The sequence below is a fragment of the Tasmannia lanceolata genome, unplaced genomic scaffold (genome assembly GCF_043159265.1).
Source record: "Tasmannia lanceolata isolate RefF3 unplaced genomic scaffold, GAP_Taslan_0.1 ptg000012l, whole genome shotgun sequence".
NCBI classification, from domain to species: domain Eukaryota; kingdom Viridiplantae; phylum Streptophyta; class Magnoliopsida; order Canellales; family Winteraceae; genus Tasmannia; species Tasmannia lanceolata.
Window position 1 is genome coordinate 33,132,666 of NW_027518689.1, and position 21,457 is coordinate 33,154,122.

The 21,457-nt window shown below is 38.0% G+C and overlaps 1 protein-coding gene across 2 annotated transcripts; it reads left to right on the top strand.

The window, feature by feature from the left end:
* The first annotated feature begins 1,507 nt into the window (after positions 1–1,507).
* On the top strand, positions 1,508–2,872 carry LOC143887216 (heavy metal-associated isoprenylated plant protein 39-like). Of its 2 annotated transcripts, none has more exons than XM_077391324.1 (3): positions 1,508–1,632; positions 1,964–2,039; positions 2,139–2,872. In XM_077391324.1, exons 1-3 carry the CDS (start codon positions 1,627–1,629, stop codon positions 2,414–2,416), a joined length of 360 nt encoding a protein of 119 aa, XP_077247439.1. In that variant the 5' UTR covers positions 1,508–1,626; the 3' UTR covers positions 2,417–2,872. The 2 variants fall into 2 exon arrangements, with proteins under 2 accessions (XP_077247439.1, XP_077247440.1); XM_077391325.1 differs by having other exon boundaries at positions 2,184–2,872.
* Positions 2,873–21,457: the final 18,585 nt, after the last annotated feature.

Here is a 21,457-nt window from a genome sequence, read left to right on the forward strand (position 1 = left end):
GACAGCTAGAAAATGGGTTCATTTTGTGCTGTACAGATCAAACGGTTAGGATGATTGTATGGAGATGGTTTCTTAGGAACATCCTATCTATGTCAGGTTCTATGAGATGAATGGCTTGGATGAGTTAAACAACATGGGAGATAGTGTACTTATAGTGTTTAGCTCAGATAATCTATCTGAGCTTGAGCTCAGATACCGCGCCCCATATATCATTTCCCTAAACCTGTCAAAAAAGCCAATGTGCCAATGAGCTAGTGTAATTATCAAAACATGGTAGTGCAATTTTGAGTATCCTTGTAGACTACACTTATTGATGAGAGTGTTTCTTTGTTTTTCTGAATTTTTTTTTAAGTCAGTCGTTTTATAGTCATCTTTTGGGCAAGGTCAAGTTCAAGGGTCAAGTAGGTTATAAATTATGGGCCAAGTGGGCCATAGGTTTGAAATTGGTTTAGGGTCCGATGAGTCTTGACAAGTGGGGGAGTAAGAAATGCATTGGGCGGTAAGGTTAGTGGACCACAGGTAGTGATGTGGACATACCCATATCTAAGTCCAATCTAATATAACAAATAACTAAAGTAATGTCCAAAATGATCAGCTAAGAAATTAAAATGTCCAATTTCCAATTGAGGTTTTTGTAACAACAAACGGGAGTTCTAACTTCTGAGGACCCAAACTGATAAATTCGTGGGGCTGCCACAAGTGGGGCCGCTAGATCTCTCCTGTTCTTAGCTTCATTTTTAGTATTTATTAGGGTTTTCCCTTTCTGCTTTTGAGGCTATGAGGCCTGCCATTGGCTTATATGTATCCCTTATCTCATATATATAACTCTGGAGGTTGGCCTGCATTCGAGTGTGTTTGGTTGCACAAAAGCCAGGATAGTTTAGGGTTTGGCTTTGAATTTAGGTGCCACGTCAGCAGAATCTTTTGTTTAGTTGCTAATGTAACATTGAAATCCCTACAGACTACCAAACAAGTTTCACATGTGATTATTGCATGTCTCGTGGCATGTCATCTATGTCAAAAGAGGTGGAATTTGGCTCGGTGAATGATGATTTTTCTCTTCCCACTCCCCATACGAGGTGTGCAACCAAACACTACTTTCCATCTGGTAAAGTCTTGGTAAATCAAATGTTTGTCTCCTCCCTGTTGTCTAGTTTTACCACTAATCTTGAAGGTAACTGCCTGCGGCCAAACAGAGCCAAATCCGGGTTAAAACAAAACTGAAAAATTGTAGGGAGAAATCAAGTAGGGAAATGATATCAGCACTTCAATGATTTAATATTATTTATTATTTAATGGGCTTGTTGTGAGAGCTTTAGAGTGCTGATATCATTTCCCATCAAGTATTATCAAGATAATATTAGAGGAGGGTAACTATTAAATATTATTTTGCGTCAACAGAGCGATGTTGGCAGATGACGACTTGCAATGCGTCAGTTCCTTCTCACAAACTACTTTCCATTCATTTAAATTCATTCTCCCCCTCTCTCACCAATCTATTATTTCTTCTTCTTCTGCTTCTAAATTTTATTAAGCACTTACTTTCATCCTTCATATTTTCCCACATTTTGCTTGTTGATTTGTTGCTATTGCTTGATTTGATTTCGGAGCAGAGAACCAGAAGAAATGAGGGTTAGATTTACTTTTCCTGTTTTTTGTTTGTTTTAGCTAAACCCAATTCAAATTTTCTAAGAAGTTCAGTTGTTCATGGGTTTCTCTCTATTTTGAATTTTTTTTTAATTGTCTTAAGATATATGACAAAAATTCTTGATTGATTTCGGCTTTTTTTTTTTTTTTTCTGTTTTATTAATTTCAGAAGATTGGAGATTGAATTATGTCTTAAGTTTCTTACTTTTCCCACTTCAATGATTTTCAGAAGCTTCTTTAGTGTTGGGTTTTTCTTTTCCTCTGATTTAACTGTCTTCAAATGCTTAATTCTTATGGGTTTTTGTGATTGTTTCAGAAAGTGGTCTTGAAAGTAGATTTATATGACGACAAAGAGAAACAGAAGGCTATGAAGGCCGTCTCTAGCTTCTCAGGTATCTTTGTTTAAGAAGTAGGAATTCATTACCCATAAAACTATATTGAGAATTCAAGTAAATGACTGTTTTTTTTTTTTTTTCTTTCTAATTTTGTAGGGATTGATTCTATCACCATTGATATGAAAGAAAAAAAATTGACAGTGATCGGAGACGCAGATCCCGTCTATGTGGTGAACAAATTGCGGAAAGCCTTTCGTACAGAGATCCTCACCATCGGGCCCGCGAAAGAGCCTGAGAAGAAGAAGCCTCAACCCAATGTGAAGAAAGATGAATCAGCCGAGCTTATCAAGTTCTACAACACCCATAATCCAAATGCACATTACTATGTCCACACTGTAGAAGAGAACCCAAATGCTTGTTGTGTTATAATGTAAGATTTGATGAAGAAGAGATATACAAAGGGGGTGGAGGAGCCACCGTTAAGTCCGACAGGCTTAAAAGTTAACGATTTCTGTTTAGAGGGGAAAAACACACAGGTTCCAAAAGGCTTAAAACTGTCGTTTTGGAAAAGGGGGTTAAGATAGCTTTTGCCCTGAAAATCAAGCATATGGTGCATGGTGCTCTTTCTTGTTATGGAAATATGTTATTTTCTGCAAACTTTTTCAAACTTTTGCAAAATGTTCATAGTGATTTGGTATTGAGATCCAGACAGACCGACCTCTTGAGAATTCAAAACCTAATTGGTTTGTTGTTACAAGAGTTTGGCAAAATCCCACTGCTTGGTTTGTGGCAATTTAACAAGATCCAAGTAAATGTTAGTTGGAAGGATAGAAAGATGACCTGACAGAAATTGAAGTACAAAAAGAGTGGTAGACAAAGATCTCTAGTGCGTCCAGTTATTTACGTTGGGGCTATCCAAATGTCAAATGAATGATTCAGATCTTTGAATAAGGTGGGGCCCACCTGTACTTCATAGAAGATCTGTTTCAACTTAAAATGGGTATAAAACAAATTTTATGTATATTTTAAGTGAAAAAATAGGCATTAATTTTTCTCTTTCTCTTCTTTCTAGCATCTCCATCATGTCAGATCCCATTCTCCAAGCTGACTAGTGGCCATAGTTGAGGGAGCCCTCAGCCCTCTGTCTTGATGTGCCTTGTATGGCTTCCCTAGCTTCTTGGCTCTTATGATTTGTGGTTTTTTGGTCTATTTGTCTCTTGCACTGTTTGTTTTTCTGTTCTTGTCTTCATTTTTGATATTTTTGTTTTCTTGTTTTATGTTTTGTGGATCTTTTGTTCCCCCATCCAAAGGGGTTGTCTTCAAGCTTCATGTATATCTTTCCCACTTCACTAAATGAAATGAAATCTGGTAGGGGTCTTGCCTAAACCCAGCTTACCCATCCAAAAAAATAAAAACATAGACATGTCCCTAACAGCTCTCCCTACTTTGCCATGTGTACAATCACATCTTTAGATTTTGTGCGATCTTCATTTGCTCATCAAATCGGTCCCAACCACATCCACACGGCACACTTGAAGTCCAAATGTGGTCGTTAGAAAAAAAAATATTAACAATGATTTTGAAGCATTCTTCTAATTATAATAATAGATCTGGTCTAAAATACAGCTGCATTTTTTGTTACCAAAAAAAAAAAGAAAAAAAAGGGGAAACCTCTTATTACTGCTAGAAGTTTCTAGCCTAGACTACCCTGGAGGAAGCTTCTCGAATAAACTCGGCCTCATTACTTCTTCTTTTTTTTTCAGATTTTCACCGAGGCTACTGATATTGGCACTACTAAGTGATTTGCTAGCGTCCATCCAAAAGGCATTTCACAGACGGTCTCTTGCATGTCAAACCAGCCACCTCGTGAATGAAGACAAAAGCTGCTCAAAAGTGAGAGTGAAGACAAAAGCTGCTGAAAAGAGAGCCTGTGTGGCTGGTCTGACATGCAACAGACCATCTGTGAAATGCCTTTTGTGACGGAAGCTAGCAAATACCACTATGTGATTGCACTAACTCACCTTATCTTTTATTTAACCCGCTGTCAAAGGTTATCATTTTTTCCAAAAAAGAGTCTTGGTGGGCTCACTCCACAACGTTCACTCTTCCATCATTGTGTTATATTGTAAGATTTGAAGAAGAAAAGATGTATTTTTTTGTCATGGTTTTGAGTTCTCAGTAATGTCGAAACCGATCCCCTGAGACGCATAAAGAACAGAGAAGATAATCCGTGCAATGGATGTTGGATTGATATTCATGTTTCTGTTCAAGGGAATGTACAGAGATAATAAATCTCCTGACTTAATTGTGTCTATGTATGAAGAGAATTTGAAACTGAAATTTGCATTTGATAAGGCCCTCCGCATGAATATTGGTGTACTTAGTACTTTATTGATCTTACGGTTTCATCATGAGCTTTGGACGCTATACTTAAATATGTTCTAATAGGTGATTGATTTTTGAAGATTGAACAATATATAAATATTTCTGCAAGAGTGTTTCATGGTAGGCCATATTCATTTATGGGAAAAAATTGATGAATTGATATAGTGAATTTGCCTCTTAAGATACAATGAAGTCCATTCACTATGACTTATGTCGGTTAGTGTTATGCTTAGAAAACAAACCTGAATACCTTTGGATTTTGGAAATATGTCAAGACACTAGTTTATGTAGAAAATAGGCTACCAGATAGGTAAAGCTAAACAGTAGAGGGTGAGACTATAGAATGTGTTGAAATTAGGGGTGGCAATGGTTCGGTTTCTGTTCGGTTCGACCTCCAAACCGAACCGAACCGAAATTTGAATTGGTCTGGTAAAACCAAACCGAAACTGAACCGAAACCGAATTTTCGGTTTGGTTCCGCCAATTTTGCCACTCCTTACTCATAATAATTGAAAATATTCGGTTTTGGTTCTGTTTGATCCCCAAACCGAACCGAACTAAAATTTGAATCAGTTTGGTTAAACCAAACCGAAACCTAATTTTCGGTTTGGTTTCGGCTCGGTTCCGGTTCGGTTCGGCCAATTTTGCCACCCCTAGTTGAAATTCCTTGAAAACCATTTTTATCTGTATTTATTTCCACTAGTTGGGTTTTGGGTCTTTAAATAGACCTATTGGTGACTAGTTGTGTGGATTTAAACTGTGCCTTTTCACAAGTCTGTAACCTAGATCAAACTCGGGTGATTTTATGACCGTCAGATCACACAAGGTCTCCAGCGCACTAAAGTCTATTGCCATGCACCATGTGTGCGTGTTTTGAGTGGAGAGTCTTTATAAATCTTTTTCAACACTTCTAACTTTTTCATGTTGGACTAAATTGTTAAGTTTCCCACAAGCTTTCACAAACCTTTTACAAACAATCACTTTTTAACTAATAATGGATATCCCTATTAAAAAAATCCACCATATCAGTATGATATCTGCCCATATATGAATCCTATTGGCCAATACAGTTAAAAAATAACATGTCTTTTTGGTTGAATTTGTGATCTCTACCTGTTTGGACCGCAGGAACTTTTTAGAAAAGAAAAACTTTTCCAAAATTTCATGATTTTCCATTGTTTGATTACACAGGAAAAAAGTAGTTTGAACTTTGAACCACCCCAGTCCAAGTTTTATGGACCTTTAATTTATAATGATATGCCTAAAATTTAAAACTTCCCTCTACATTGTGGAAATAAAACAATTTTCCTAGGAAGAAAGATTTCCTCAAGAAATATTTTTCCTACAATACAAACCAGGCCTTAATTTATGACTATGTTTTCTAGGGGTGCAACCCGGGTCGGGTTGAGGCCAACCCGACCCAACCCGGAAACCTCAACCTCCAACCCTAACCCAACCCAACCCGACTCTTAACCCGGTTTGGTTAACCCGACCCAACCCGGATTTGTTTTTCCCCAACCCGAACCCGAACCCGACCCGACCCGACCCAACCCAATTTCTGAAGTCGGGTTTGGTTGGGTCGGTTTGACCCGGTGAGCAGATGCTTGTTACCTAGAAAAGCAAAGCAACATATCATTGTTCCACTCTACTAGCACCATACATCATTCATTTTCAAAGTCTATATTTATCTTGTCTCCTTTTTTTAACATAATACAGTTATCAAATCTGAATATGCGATACAAAATGAATTAATGAATCAATTATAGATTGTGGTTTCCAACTCAGCAACATTCGAGAAACCCCCAAAACAGCAAAACTCATAAAAAAAAATGTGAAATCTCAGTACATATTACTATATTAGTCGGGTTACGGGTTGGGTCGGGTTGCCCGATACCCCAACCCCACCCAACCCGATTTTCGGCCTGGTTGACAATTCCTAACCCGGACCCGAACCCAACCCGGAAAAGTTCAACCCAACCCGCCCAAAAAATCGGGTTGAACCCGTCGGGTTCGGGTTGACCCGACCCAAGTTGCACCCCTAATATTTTCTGGGAGGAAACATCATTTATATATGATATTCTCATTCTCTAATAAAAGAAGAATAAAACATCTTAGATTGAAACTTCAATTGATAATTTTATGTCAAAGTATCCGTTTGAGGATTTTTTTTATTTAGGCATACACTATAAGTTTCCCTTCATATGTGATTGCCTACTTTTCATAAACCGTATACATGATTCTGAATTTACATTTTTTTTTTTGAAACCTCTGCTGTTATTACCCTTTCGGGGAAATGATTTCTATACCCCTCTTTTAATCTAATTATAAACTAAAAAGTTCTCGTTCCTTTTTATGGTTTAGAGTTTTTTCTATTGCCATTGGGATGTATTTTAAAAAATTTCTTAACATTGTTTAGGTGCTGTTATTTGATTTGTTTTGAACTATACACTTCCCTATTTTCTTTTGCATTAGAAAATAGTCTTTTTTATGAAATTTTCTTAACATTTTTTAGGTGTCTGTTAGTTGAAATGTTTTGTATTATACATTTTGACTCAAATTTTCTCTACGCATGTACTTTGAGAAAGGTTTAAAATTTCGGTTTTGTAAAGCGTTTCAGTCCTCACCCAAACCGAAAATTTCGGCCGGAATTCGGAAATTTTGCGCGAAATCCACGAAACCAATTGAACGGCTATTTTTATCCTATTTTATTTCGATCGAAATTTTAGCTGAAATTTCGATATAATATTAAATAAATATAAAAAATCCTTATTTTTGGGTGAAATCCCTTAAATTTCGAGATAAATTTCGACCCTATTTCAAAATTTCGTCCGAAATAAACTACCATTTCTTGTATTTCAAATTTCGCTTTTGTTCTCGACCGAAACCCAAAATTTTGGGCCAAAATTTTGAATTTCTGTCGAAATTTAAAACCTTGACTTTGAGTCTGATAATCAAATTTGGATTCAAAATCAATTCTCAAAATCCCAAACGAACATGTCCGCCTAGTGTAGTTTTCTCATTGATTTTGCAAACAGGGTTGTCATTTCATTTATATATTGTTTAGAGTTTATGTCAGTTTAATGAGTTATTCCTTCATAAGGTTTTGATTAATTATATATGTTGATCTATGAAACTTGAAATTTAATTATTTGCTTGGTTTAAAATGATATGTTCTTTCTTGTCTTTACGAGTTTATGTCAGTTTAATGAGTTATTTCTTCATTAGGTTTTGATTAATTATGGTGATCTATGAAACTTGAAATTTAATTAATTGCTTGGTTTAAAATGATATGTTCTTTCGCGTCTTTACCTTTTTTTTCAACATGACTCCCAATTTTTTTTTCCTTCCTCTAAGTTGGGGGTGCATTAGTGTATTTTGGTATCTCTTAGTATCTGATTTGGATGATGTTTGCTAATGTTTAGTTCTAGTTGTGTCTCTTTGCAGTCTTGCAAGTTGATTTGTTTGGCTTTCTTTGGTGTAGTTTGGTTTTACATTTTCCAAACTTTCTTACTTGAGTTATTATTATCATGTAGTCTTGAGGTTTTTTTCTATAGTTTTTTTGGGTTATGAGGTTAAGTTCCCCTTGTTGATTCTTGTCATATTTTTTTTCATAACTTAGGTCATGTTGTATTGCCTATGTCGGGGTCTCGTGCTAATTAGTTGGGTTGATTTGCCTTAATTTCACTTCTAATATATTCAATGGTATGATAAGTACACTAAGGCATGTTTGGCAAACATGAAAAATTGATCCATGGAATATCCGTTGGCCCCAATTGTAAAATAGGAGCTGAAAGGGAGAATGTGTTAGTTCCGCAAATAGTTATAAAAAACACCTTACATAGTTATTTTTTAAAACATCATTTTAAATGGTATTTTGCTAACTATGTGTGGACCCCGATCAGAGAGAGGCGGTGAGGAACGGGCCCCACGCTGAGTCTCACGATCATCCACGTGAATGGAGAGCTCTACCAAGGAACTCTCGAAAGAATGTGCCCCTCACAGCATGAGTGGCGATACAAAGGGTGAGATACCTCTCGATTCGGGGACTAGCCCAGATTCGAGGCGTACCTTAAACAAAGAAGAGTCGCCATCCAAGGAAGTGGGCCAAGGATCCCATACTATGCTCTGTTGCAACGGATAACCAGAGATATAAAAGAAGGTTCGTGCCTGGTTACGAATTCGGAAGGTCCAAAGAGCACCTCGTCCGCCCAAGTGCAAGCACCTGGTCTCTTATGCCATTTACTTAATGATTTTGAAGAGTTTTGGGCAAAAGTCATATGAAATGGGAATCAATATCTCCGAGAAGACGTCTATCTAATCATGCATGTCTCGGAGATGAATAATAAGCACACATAAAAGAAATGAAAGAAGTGTCGCCTAAGCAAAACTAGGTTATAAGTGACATGCCTAATGGGTGTCTAAGTTCTGGTGTGCAAACACATGCATGTTACAGCTAAATGTATAGGATCTGTACATGAAAGTAAGAAAACACAGCAAAAACATACAACACAAATCAACTCTATACCTGACTGGACAAAATGAGTCCTAACTCTAATGCGACCTGACTCGGACCAAGATGGTCGTCCATCCCAGCTGCTCTACGTATCCCGGCCTCGGGAAGAATCGGAGTCAACGTAGTTCGATGCCCTATTCTAAACTATTATGCCTATCCATCTAGAACTGCTATCCTAGACTCGATTCCACTAGACTCGACTGATTTTTAAAGCTTTTTTGCACGATTGCTTAAATTCAAATGAATTGTAATTTTTAGGACTCTCTATATGCCCTAACTAATGCAAGTTGATTAGCCTTAAGCTAATGCAGGTGGGCCATACATCCTATGTGTAACTAGGCTGTGCATCCTAAAGAAAACCATAGGCTGACTATATGCTTCCTAGTCTAGCCATCGGTTCCACTAAATGTCTAACCGATCGACTCGAGGCCTCCTAACTCTAGGGACACTCACACGACAGGACACACCATATCAACAAATCAGGACATACTCCTAACTCTAAAACACCCCAAACAAACTAGGACAGACTCCTAACTCTAGGGGAAGATCTTTTTGAAAAAGGTTTTGAAGAATTTTTGTATTTTTGAAAGATTTGAAATGAGTTTATTTTTAAAGGTTTGGCTGGACTTGGGATGTGGATCCCAAGCTGCACTACGTACCTCGTGGAAGAGGATCAAGCCAACGTAGTTCGGAACAGATTTCCTAACTACGCTCCTAATGACTCAAGATTTTTGAGGTTTTTTGGTTTTTCAGATGTTTTTGATGTTTTTGACACGAGAGGACTGAATCCTATCATCACAAGGGGAGGACAGACTCCTGAAATCCCGCAAAGGTTGGACAGCATCCTATGCTTTGCGGGGGAAAAAGACAGAAACACGACTCTGCAAGGGTTGGACAGCATCCTATACCTTGCAAGAGCGGATAGAAGAACATGATCTGATGAAAGGTTGGATAAAATCCTAACCCCTATGATGATAGAATTTGATTCCTGAACAAGATGACTGACTCTCTAGACTAAGGACGGATTCCTATGCTAGTGGACTATCAAACTAAGATAAAGCTCACAAGTAATAGGAAAAAGAGACCTTGTGCATATTTGGTAAAGGTAAAACACCCAGCCGGGCCGGACAGCTACCTAGCCCTAGGGTGCAACAAATGTGCAACCCAATACCCATAAGGGTAGGGGTATGTTGCCAAGCCGAGTAAGGTGTTCTCCCAAAACCAAACGACGCACAAAGAGGAGGTTTAGCAAGAGAATGAGACTGGGTAAGTCTCCTAGACACAGAGGTAGGATAGAGAAAAATGCTAGCAAGACTGGGCAAGTCTTCTAAGCATAAAGATGGGCTCCAAGTAACCTTATCATTGCCCAAACAATGATGAGAAAAAGAGATAACTGACAGACCAAGTTGGTCTTCGACTAGAAGAGGGTTTAAGACCTGTGAGACTATAGGTAGTCTCCTAGGGGTTGACTCAGGTTGATTCATTAATGAGACAATGCCTGTCTCCAAAGATTTGGATCTAAAAGACTAGGCAAGTCTTTTGAGAAAATGGAATGCTATTTGGACTGTGCAAGTCCCCCTAGAGATGGGCTTGAAATGACAAAGGAAAGAAACCTGAAAGACTTAAACAGTCTCATAAAATGAAGAAAAGATTAGAAGGGAAAACATTACTAGGACTATGCAAGTCCTCTAAAATAATGGGCTCGGGATGACTCCTTCATAGCCCTTGCAATGAGAGGGGATTCTAGTATCTAAAGAAATTTAACATAAATCTATAAGACTGTGTTAGTCTATGAAAGAGAGAAGAAAAGGCTACCAGATAATCGCAAATTCCATTCTATTCTTATAAAAATAAATCAAGTGCTAAGCAAAGAAGAATTTTCAATAAAAAAAAATTACACAATCTATAGCAATCATAAAATGATAAACAACATTAATTAGTCCAGACCAGCCGCTGGATAGCCTAATAAAGTAAAATAAAACAATATCAAACACTTCTATGCCCAACCACAAACACCACCCCAATATGAGGATGAAATCAGATGATGCTAAAGTAATCATCTGATATCATATACACATGATAATATTTCTATATCCCGCCTTGAAATCAGACAGTACTCATGTCGATAATATCGAATAGAGTAGTCATCTGATCTCCTTCTTCCTATTAAACAATTTATTTAAATAAAAAGGAATGAGTATAATAAGCTTTGAGATAATCTCACCTGAACAATCCATTTATTACCGTCTTCGAACCCTAACTCAAAGCTTAGTATGAAAGAGAAGTATTAAATTTATAAGTACTGAACTATAGGCTTAATTTTGGAAATCCTTATCGAAATCTTCTCAAATTTTATTTCAAAGTACTCTTTATTCAGTTTTTTTTTTATATACTTATCAAGACAAAGAAAAATGATTTTCTCATTTTAAAGCCATTGGACAGCAAAATCCTATTCACAGATAAGAAATAACCCAATTGCTAGGCTAAACATTATATTTTTCAGGTTTCCCAAGATAATAGCCTAAAGAAGAAAGAACTGCTGGATTAAAAATGGAATAGAGAAATCGACTGTACAAATCCACAACCACACAATCACATAAATTTTCTGGATATTGGTTAATGCAGCAACTCAATCAAACCAATTCTCAAATGCATGTAATATTTTCAAATCCTTTGGATAAAGTGTGCAATCCAGTTAACAAATTCAGGTCAAATGTAAGAGACAACCATGTAATTTCTAACAAACAAGGTGAAATTTGCATTCGATGACCCTAAAATATACAGATCAATTATGAGAGCAAATGGATCAAATGAACTAAAAATCAATTAAGCTGGAATTGATAGCATGATCTTAAGGCTTCAAAAATTCATAACACCACACAAAGCCTGATTAAGCCGAATTGAAAACAACTTTAACGTGGCTAACAAACTTATCAGAGTAAGAATAATATTCCTAACCATTACTGCAGTTTTTTAACACAAATGAACTAATTAGACATGTTATCATAAGAACCTGGAAAACATCCAATGCTCAAATTTCCATACCGAAAATAAGATGTGAACTCATCTTAATAACAGAAATCAAAATTGATTCTTGACAAAACATTAATCATGGAGAAAACAAACACCAAATCACAGGCAACACCAATTAAAGCAAAAATGTAATCAAAAGAAACATAGATGAAATTACCTGAGTTCCGGCAAAATCAAACAATGGAGAATGCTCGGATTTCAATGGAATCGCCGAATTCCGATGAGATTACCGTCGGAGAAGATAATGATTCTCCTCCCTTTCTCCTACCTTTCTCCTGATCTCAACTCAGATTTTTGTTCTGCCGAAACTCTAAGTTGAGATCTCTTGATCTCTCTATGCTCTTTCTCTTTACTGTAATCAAGAAACCCTAGATTCCATTTCTTTCTTTTTTTTCTTCTAGATTGCGCACAAAGATAAAGAATCGGAGCGTTGTCGGATTCTGGTGAGCCCACCGGAAAGGAAAGATGAACACTCTAAATCTGAGCTTCTTCACCCTCGATCTCTCTACTTCCTCCTAGATCTTGAATGTTTTAACCCTAAAATCCACACTCTTCTTCCTTGCAGATCTTGAAATTGAAAGTAGTGCTGATAGGGTCGCGAATTGCAGAAATAAGGCTGACCGGAATCTGAAATAGCAGATGTTGAGGAAGAGGTTGAACGTTCGGATCTCCGGCGAGATCTCCAAAGAAGATGATAGGAGATCTACTCCTTCTCTCTCTGTAGCTTTGGATAGATCTGATTTCTAAGAATGAGAAAAGAGATGGAGCTTTGATGGAGGTCGGCCGGAGCTAGAATGTTGACGGAGAAGAAGATGCCGGAGAAAATGGGAGAAGAAGACCGGAGAAGAATAAATTGGCCGGAGCTCAGATTTGCCGGAAAATGGAGATTGGAGACGAAGAAGAAGAAGAGTAGGAGGAAGAATAGGAAATGATTTCAGCCGAAGCTTTGGGCCGGAATTATGACCGGAGATTGACGGAGAAGATGAGAAAAAGGTTGATCGGAAAAATGGGTTTGGGCGAGATCTGGATTCTCTCTCTAGCTCTCGCTCTTTCTCTCTCTACAAACAGATTTTTTTTCTTCTTCTTTTAAAACGAGAGAAAACAGATATTTATATCAAAAATATGATGCGGATATTGGCACTCCTATTTGATGGGCGCGCGGAAAATTGATTTGCGCGCGAAAATTTGATAATCGTGCGGTTTCATTTGTCTTTTTCGGATTCGAATAGACACCGCTCAGGATAAATGCACCCCCCTTCTCTGAACTTGACCTACGACTTTGCTCGACTCATTCGCTAGGCAAACGAACTCGGATTTTGACGAGATTTTGCAGGGACCTTGCTGGGACCCTAACCTAGCTAAGGGTGGAGTTTGGGATCCTAGCTGCTTGATTTGATGGGGTTTTGCTCAAACTGAAGGGATTAGGGCACAGTCAAAATGTGGTGTCTACACTATGGTCCCACACGACTTTTAGCTTCCAGTTAAAATATCTCTGTTTCTTTTCTCTGTGAGAAGGGTTCTTACAGGTTCTTGTTCATTTTCCAATGGTTCTTGTTCATGGAGAATATAATCTAGGTTTAAAATTGTTAGGAAGAATTTCATCTTCTCTTGCCATCTTCCAAAATCAGAACTATCAGACTTTTCTGGTCTTTCGGTTTGTGCAGACGTGGTGGTTCAATCTCAGAAATCAAAATCCCAAAAAATACAGATCCGAAGATTTGTCTTACGATTGTTAGAAATATTGGTATGTAGATTTGTACTTTAGGGACTTTGAATATACTGCAATATGAAATGTCGCAGAAGATGGAACCGAAATCAACAAATCAACGGTCTAGCAAGAATATATTTGTGAGTAAAACAAATAGAGTAAGAGATCACTTATCGAGTTGAGGCGCGAAGGTACTCGTTGTCCTTAAGGCAAATCTTGCCCCCACTATGACAACAATGCAAATGGGATTCACGACGTATGCCTTCAAGATACAACAACTCTCACTCCAGGGATGTGCACTCACGCAGCCCAGACGCCTAACGAACTAGCTTATGTTTGCCAAAAGCCTTGATCAAAAACATTGGGAGAGAAAAACTATAACAGCAAAATAAAGAGAAAAGAAGAAGAAGATTGAGAGCGTTTTTTCCCGAAGGATTCTCTCTATTATCTATGGAAATCCGATTTATACAAAAGAACAAGAGAGATCCGTTACGTGAAACGTCGCACCCTTTAATGCGTAAATGACGTTTCCCAAACGGCCACTTAACCGACAAAAAATAAATAAAATAAAAGATATGCTAAAAGAAAATTAGAGAAAATGAAAAATAAAAGAAAATAGTACTAGGGCCCACCCGGGTGCAGCCGGGCAAGCCGCCCTGGGCCGGGCGCGCGCGTGTGGTATGTCTAAATGCCCATCAAGCCTAATAGGTGGTCCGTACGCGTAAGACCGCGTTTATCCTCTTCTCATTTACAGGATAAGAAGAAGTGGATCTGTATATATGCCCATTCATCTCCACTCAAACTTCCCATCTGGGACTAAAGGTTTTTCACTTTACTTCAGAGATTTGGAGGGAACTCCAAATTTTGGCTATACAAACGGACCACTAAAATAAAAAGTACATAAAGTAGTTCAGAAAGAGAGAAAACCATAAGAAGACAAGAAAAAAATCACCACTTTGTAATTTTTACAACATGAATTTTTCTCAAAGAAAATTCAACAAGGCAAGGGAAGCCATATATAGAGCCCGTATGAAGTTAGGGAAGGATCCTCCCATCATACTTGTTTCGCTTCCTCCTCTCTATTCCGTTTGTTTAAGATTAGGACAACCGATTATTGGACTCAAAATTACGTTTAAATTTGAGTCCAATAATCGGTCTAACACTCACAATCGGTTGTCATAATCTTCAACGAAGAGGGACTTAGTAAATACATTTAATGAATCATGGCCCATATGATCTAGCCCATAAATTGAATTTGTAATGGCCATCTATTATTGGGATTTTTTTAACAAAGGAGAAGACATTGTATGAAACCCATCATTCAAATTCAAGGGATCCTGCAGCATCCGTCTTCGGTTATATATAGGAGAAGACATTGTATGAAACCCACCATTCAAATTCAAGGGATCCTGCAGCATCCGTCTTCGGTTATATATATATATATATATATATATATATATATATATATATATATATATATATATATATATATAGAGAGAGAGAGAGAGAGAGAGAGAGAGAGAGAGAGAGAGAGAGAGAGAGAGAGAGTAGTCCTTTCAGCTGATTTTGAAATTTGAAATGATTTAAGAGGAATGCTAAACTTAGGGGCGCCCAAGCAACAATCAGCTGAAAGGGGAGGTACTCGTAAGGCCTTCTTGCACCGTATAATTTCTCCTGAAAATAAAGAGGAAAGTGAAAATTACAAAATCATCAGTCATTTTCACAAGTGGTTCGTGTCGTTATCATCAACCAAAATTTCCAGACGAAATTGCCCTTCTCACTGTGATTTTAAGCTGTAAAGACACGGCGTCACCAATAGAGAACATGGGGCCACATCATCATGTCAGTTGTAAAATTCTAAATGAGCGAGTAAAACAGACTTGGATTGACTCGTGAAACACATGCACATACACCTTAGAAAAATATGGCCCACCAAAGACCTTGCATTTAGGGTTATTGAGTCAATTGATCTAGTGGGCCATAACTAGTTTGACCTATTGGATTTAGTCTAAGTGTAATTGAATGATCCTAGCCATCGATCGAATTACCCGATCAGGGATGATCCAAATCCAACCCAACAACAATAATTGGACATATGTCCATCTGCCTGATCAACATTGACTGTCAAACACACGGCGTAGCATTTAGGTTTGACGTATTGGATGTGTTCTCAGTGTGATTGAATGATCCTAGCCATCGAGAGCTCTAATTACCCGATCAGGGATGATCCAAATCCAACCCAACAACAATAATTGGACATATGTCCATCTGCCTGATCAACATTGACTGTCAAACACTCGGCGTAGCATTTAGGTTTGACGTATTGGATGTGTTCTCAGTGTGATTGAATGATAAAGAGACTCCTAGCTGGAATGCACACAGGTGTTAGAGATCTTCACGTCTCTTTAGATTTTGTGCGATCTTCATTCGCTCATCAAATCAGCAGTCCCAATCACATCCACCCTAATCTCCCACAAGAAGATCTAACAGTGAGATCTACACCTAATCCAACCGTTGGATCCCTTGAAGTCCATGTTTTGGTAATTGCACTAACTCACCTTCTCTTTAACTATTTATCAGAGGTCTTCATAGATTCTTAAAAAACCGTCTTCCCGGCTCTAGGCTCCACAACTTTCACTCTTCCATCTTCAGCTTCTCTATTGGTCTCTTCTGCACTGCCCAGCTGCATTTGTCCGTCCTCCGATTGGGAGTTGGGACAATTACCTTATCTATTCTTTCTTAATATGTTTGTGAAAGCTTTTTTGAATCTATAATAACCTTTGAACGCTAGTTGAATAGCAAATGACAAGAGAAGTAATAGATGCGTAGGGGAGTGAGTGTAGTGCGCCACAGGTAGTGATGTGGACATACCCACATCTAAGCCTCAGGATAAACCCTCCTTCTACTCCACAACTGGTACAACACTACTCCAAACCGGTCTTTCTCTCCAACATGAAAGGTTGGTGGGCCAAACAATTAATTTGTTTAAATATTTGAGCGAGGTAGGTCCCACTCATGTTTTTCAAAATGAACTGTATGGACCACACCCTAGGATGATCCAAACTGTCCATATCGTAAATAGGTTGTGTCCCAAAAAATCATTTCCACATGATCATTCTAGCCCTCCGATCTAAAGAGAAACGGCATATTATGGAAATGATTTTAGGGGCACAACATATTTACGTTGTGGCCCATCAAATGGACGGCTTGGACAATCCTATGGTGTGGACCGAACATAAAAATAGGTATCTTCTCGGCAAGGTCATGGACCAAGTAGGTTATAAATTATGGGCCAAGTGGGCCGCATGTTTTAAATTGGCTTAGGATCCTTTGAGTCATGATAAGTGATCAAGTAAGAAATACAGACGGGTACGGATAGTGGGCCACAGGTAGTGATATGGACATACCCACATCTAAGTCCAATCAAAGATGACAAATAACTAAGGGCAGTGATAAATCGACCCCCCAAAATGATAAATCGACTCCCCATTTGTCTATCTCTCTCCTCTTTCTCTCTCTAACCCCAGAGGAGAGAGATAGACACAGGGGGAGTCGATTTATCACTCCCCATAACTAAAATAAAGTGTATAAATAAAATAATACAAATATGACCAAAATAAAGTAATTAATAGTAAGGCTATGGCCTTGTTCATTTAAGATTTTGACAACCGATTGTGATACCAATACAGATTATTGGACTTAATTTTGAGCTCAATAATCAGTATCGGTGTCGCAATCGGTTGCAACAATCTAAAAATGAATAGGCCCTAAATCACATCAGCCAGCCTTGCAAGTTACGGTCAAACTGATTAACTAAGAAATTAAAATGACCAAGATATTTATCGAGGATAGCTAAATTGACCAAGATAATCAAAAGATGTATTTCTTGGATTACTCTCTAGACATCTATGATTAAGTCATTTGACGACAAGGGATGGTATCCAAAAAAATAAAAATAAAATGAAGGATTTAATTTTTTGGTGGGTTGAAGGATTTAATTTGACACCAACTCAGAAGTAAAGTAGCCAAAAAAATTTCTTGGTTTTGCTAAAATTTCCAATTGAGGTTTCTATCATAACAAAGAGTTCTGAGGAACCGTATTGATAAATTCGAGTGGCAGCTAGATCTCCCCGATGGTCCTTAGCTTCCTCTTACTACGGTCATCTTTAGCATTTATTCAGGCTTTCCCTTTCTACTTTTCAGGCTTATATATACCTTATCATATATAAAATTTGAAGAAAACTCACAAATTTGAGGGAGAAACTAAGCATTGGTCCATTTAAGATCAAGACCAATTCCGAAAAAGTTGCCAAAAAGGACCCCGGTCGACCAAATAAATTGTAAAGAGAGAGGGAAAGTACACAACTGGTTAGAAGATTGGTCCATTTAAGATTACGACCAATTGCAGAAAAGGTTGTTGAAATAAAGTCCAATTCAAAGTGTTGTAGGCTTTTTCTAATAATAATTTTCAAACAATGGACTTTTTCATTGTTATTAGATCGATCACCTCTTCTATAACCATCATTCGGCTTCTTATTTTTCTATCACTTCTGCTTGCTATTCACCGCAAGCGCTTCCTCACTCTCTTTCACAGATAATCCGGCCATCTGGCTTGCCAACATCTCTTGAGTAATCAAGAGATTCTCCAACTCCAGGAGAGACGGTTGTGTTGGCCAACCACAAATAGCAGTGATAAAACCGCTAAACTCAGGCCATGGATAATTGTTCTCCGCATCCCGCTTTCAGTAATCTTAGACTCCTCTTCTAATTGAGATATCTCATTACATAAGTTTTTAACTTTCATAAAATAATCAGAAACGAATAAATTACCTTGTGTTAATGAGCAGATCTCGTTCTCCAATAATTACAATCGTGCATCGTTCACCCGTGAAAAGAGAGATGAGAGTGCATCCCACACTTCCTTTGGAGTTTTCGCATCTCTAATATGCTCAATCAACTCCTTCTATATTGACGCCTTCAATACGTACATCACAAGTATTCAATGGGGCTGATTGCCATGTACACTGCTGGGTGTCTTTGGTAAAATTCTTTAAATTTTTTGGTGTCTTTGGTATTTTCAACGTTCTTACAGGGATACAAAGGCAATTATTGTATTACATATATCATCTTCACAACCTTGGGAATCACGCAACCTGGGTCCATTATTTTTTGTAGAATAAAATTCCAAAACGGAACTCTCTTCTGAACACGAAGATGAAAGTGAAAACGACCCACGATTTGGTCTTTTTCACAGGTGCTTCATATGGGGTCGTCCTTCTATGGTAAAGATATTGTGTCACATTAAACATCTTGGGCCCAGTCATGATTTCAGTAGTGAAATCGCTACTTAAAAACAGACTTCCATTGACCCTGAAACACACCTTATAAGATATGCCCCACTAAAGACCTAGCATTAAGCGTTATTGGGTCATTGATCTGGTGGGCTATAACTAGTTTGTTCTATTGGATTTATTTTCACTGGGAATGATGTTTAACATTTGATAAATCTGATCAGAGTGGGGTCAACCACAAGGTCATGCTTGAATTTGTTCGCCCTATCAATGCTAATAGAGATTGCTTTTGATTAAATCGGACCATCACGAGGTGAACCACATGTTCAATGGTCCTGTGACGAATGGATCGATATTTCATCAGTAAGACTATGGCTTACAAAAATGAACCTTTAAATCTGCCGTTGGAACCCTAACCGATGGATTTTAGGCTGAGACGCCCCACTCAGGGATGATCCAATCCAACCGGACATGTGTCCGTCTGCTAGATCAACGGACCCAATCACATCAATGTGTCATACATGAAATCCAAATAAATAAAAAGAGATTTTATATGGTGTAAGCCTTTATAGTCCCTTATTTTTCAAAAAGTAATGTACGGACCACATCATATGATGATCCAAACCGTCCATGTGATGGGCCACAACGTAAATATATAGGTTGTGACCCAAAAATCATTTCCATAGGATGATCCTAGTCCTTCGATCTACAAAGGTTTCCGTAATATGCAGTTCCTCTATAGATTGGAGGGTTGGGATCATCCTATAGAAATGATTTTTGAGGCACAACTTATTTACGTTGTGGCCCATCACATAGAGGGTTTGAATCAGCCTATGATGGGTTCCACAAAATCTCAAAAAAATAAACAACAATCGTCTTTATAGCTGGAAACCACAACGTCCAAAGGTGGTTGTTAGTAAAAAATAAAAAAAGAGAAATTTGATCCTTTATCTTAAAATGTTTTCTTTCTTATTATTTCTAATTTTTTGCCACAACCACAACCACAACCACAACATTCTCCCTTATAAAAATGAATTTAATATTTTAAATCAAGTGTAACAGTGTAATTTTTGTATTAATAGAAACCGTCAATTAATAGTAGTTGAGTCAGGGATTTTTTTTAAAAATATTTTATCAATTTCTAATGTTTTTGATATTAAGTGGTTGATATCTACCAATGCATACTTTTTAAAATTAGAGACTTTTTGGCAAAAAATAAATTTTTTTTTTTGGGGAGGGGGGTGGGGGGGGGGGGGGGGGGGATGTTCTTTAGTATTTTCAACTTATTAACAGGAAGGGGTGCAACTCGGGTAAGGTTCAACCCGAAAATATTTGAGCAGGGTTGAGTTTGGGTTGGGTTCAGGTTGAGTTCGGGTTGGGTTCAGGTTGAGTTCGGCTCGGGTTGAGGGTTTGGGCAACCCGACACGAGTGAAATCCGACATTTTGTATGATTTTTTTTTTAAAAAAATTATAAGCTTAAAAACTTGGGTTGGGTCAGGTTGAACTCAGGTCAGGTCGGGTTGGGGTTGGAAAAATGGGTTCCTCAGGACAGGTCGGGCTTAGGTTGGGAAAGTGGGTTCCTTGGGTCGGGTCGGGTTGCACGTACCCAACCTAGGTTGCACTAACAGGGCCCTACCGGCAATTATTTTAGGGAAATGTTTTCAGCACTACTGTATTTTGATGAGGGCACTCCTCACTTTATTAAAAGTACGGTATGGCCCCCACCATAAGATGATCCAAATGGTCCATTAGATGGGCCACAACCTAAATAGGTTTGTGACACAAAAATTATTTCCATAGGTTGATCCTAACCCTTCGATCTACAGAGGGTTACGGTCAACCCTCTAACATTCAGATCGGAGTGTTGGGATCAACCTATGGAAATGATTTTTGGGTCACAAACCTATTTAGGCTGTGGCCCATCTAATTGAATGTTTGGATCATCTTATGGTGTGGGCCATACTGTACTTTGAATAAAGTGAGGAGTGCCCTCATCAAAATACAGTAGTGCTGTTAACATTTCCCTTATTTTATTACATCATCTTCAGGACCGTGGTCACCACGCAACCTTGTAATTTTTTCCTTTTGTATAAACACGGGGAAGTGAAATATTCTTCTCCTTTTCTTACTTGGGACAAGGAGAAATTATATGGTGCAAGGCCTTACAACAATAAGGCCCTTGTACGGTGGAAGTACCAACCTTGATATTTAATCCAACAGCAGCTTCTCAAAAAGTGAGCTGCTGTTGGATCAAATATCAAGGGTGGTACTACCATATTGTTGTAACGCTTTACACCATATAAAAACTGGGGGACAAAGTGTACTTATGACTACTCTTTACAACGGAGAGGGCTGCCCCAAGTAAGAAAAGGCAAATATATCATAGGTAAATGGTTTCTAAGCTCAAGCTTAGATAGGTTATCTGAGCTAGAGACTCTAAATAGGGTGGGTGCCTATGTTGTTTGGGTTATGTTAGATATTAATTCTATAGGACCTGACATAGATAGGGTGTTCCTAAGCAATCATCTCCATAGGATCATGGTAAG

Coding starts and splice junctions, on each gene's coding strand:
- LOC143887216 (XM_077391324.1), top strand. Junction 2,040..2,138: donor GGCCGTCTCTAGCTTCTCAG/GTATCTTTGTTT, acceptor CTAATTTTGTAG/GGATTGATTCTATCACCATT.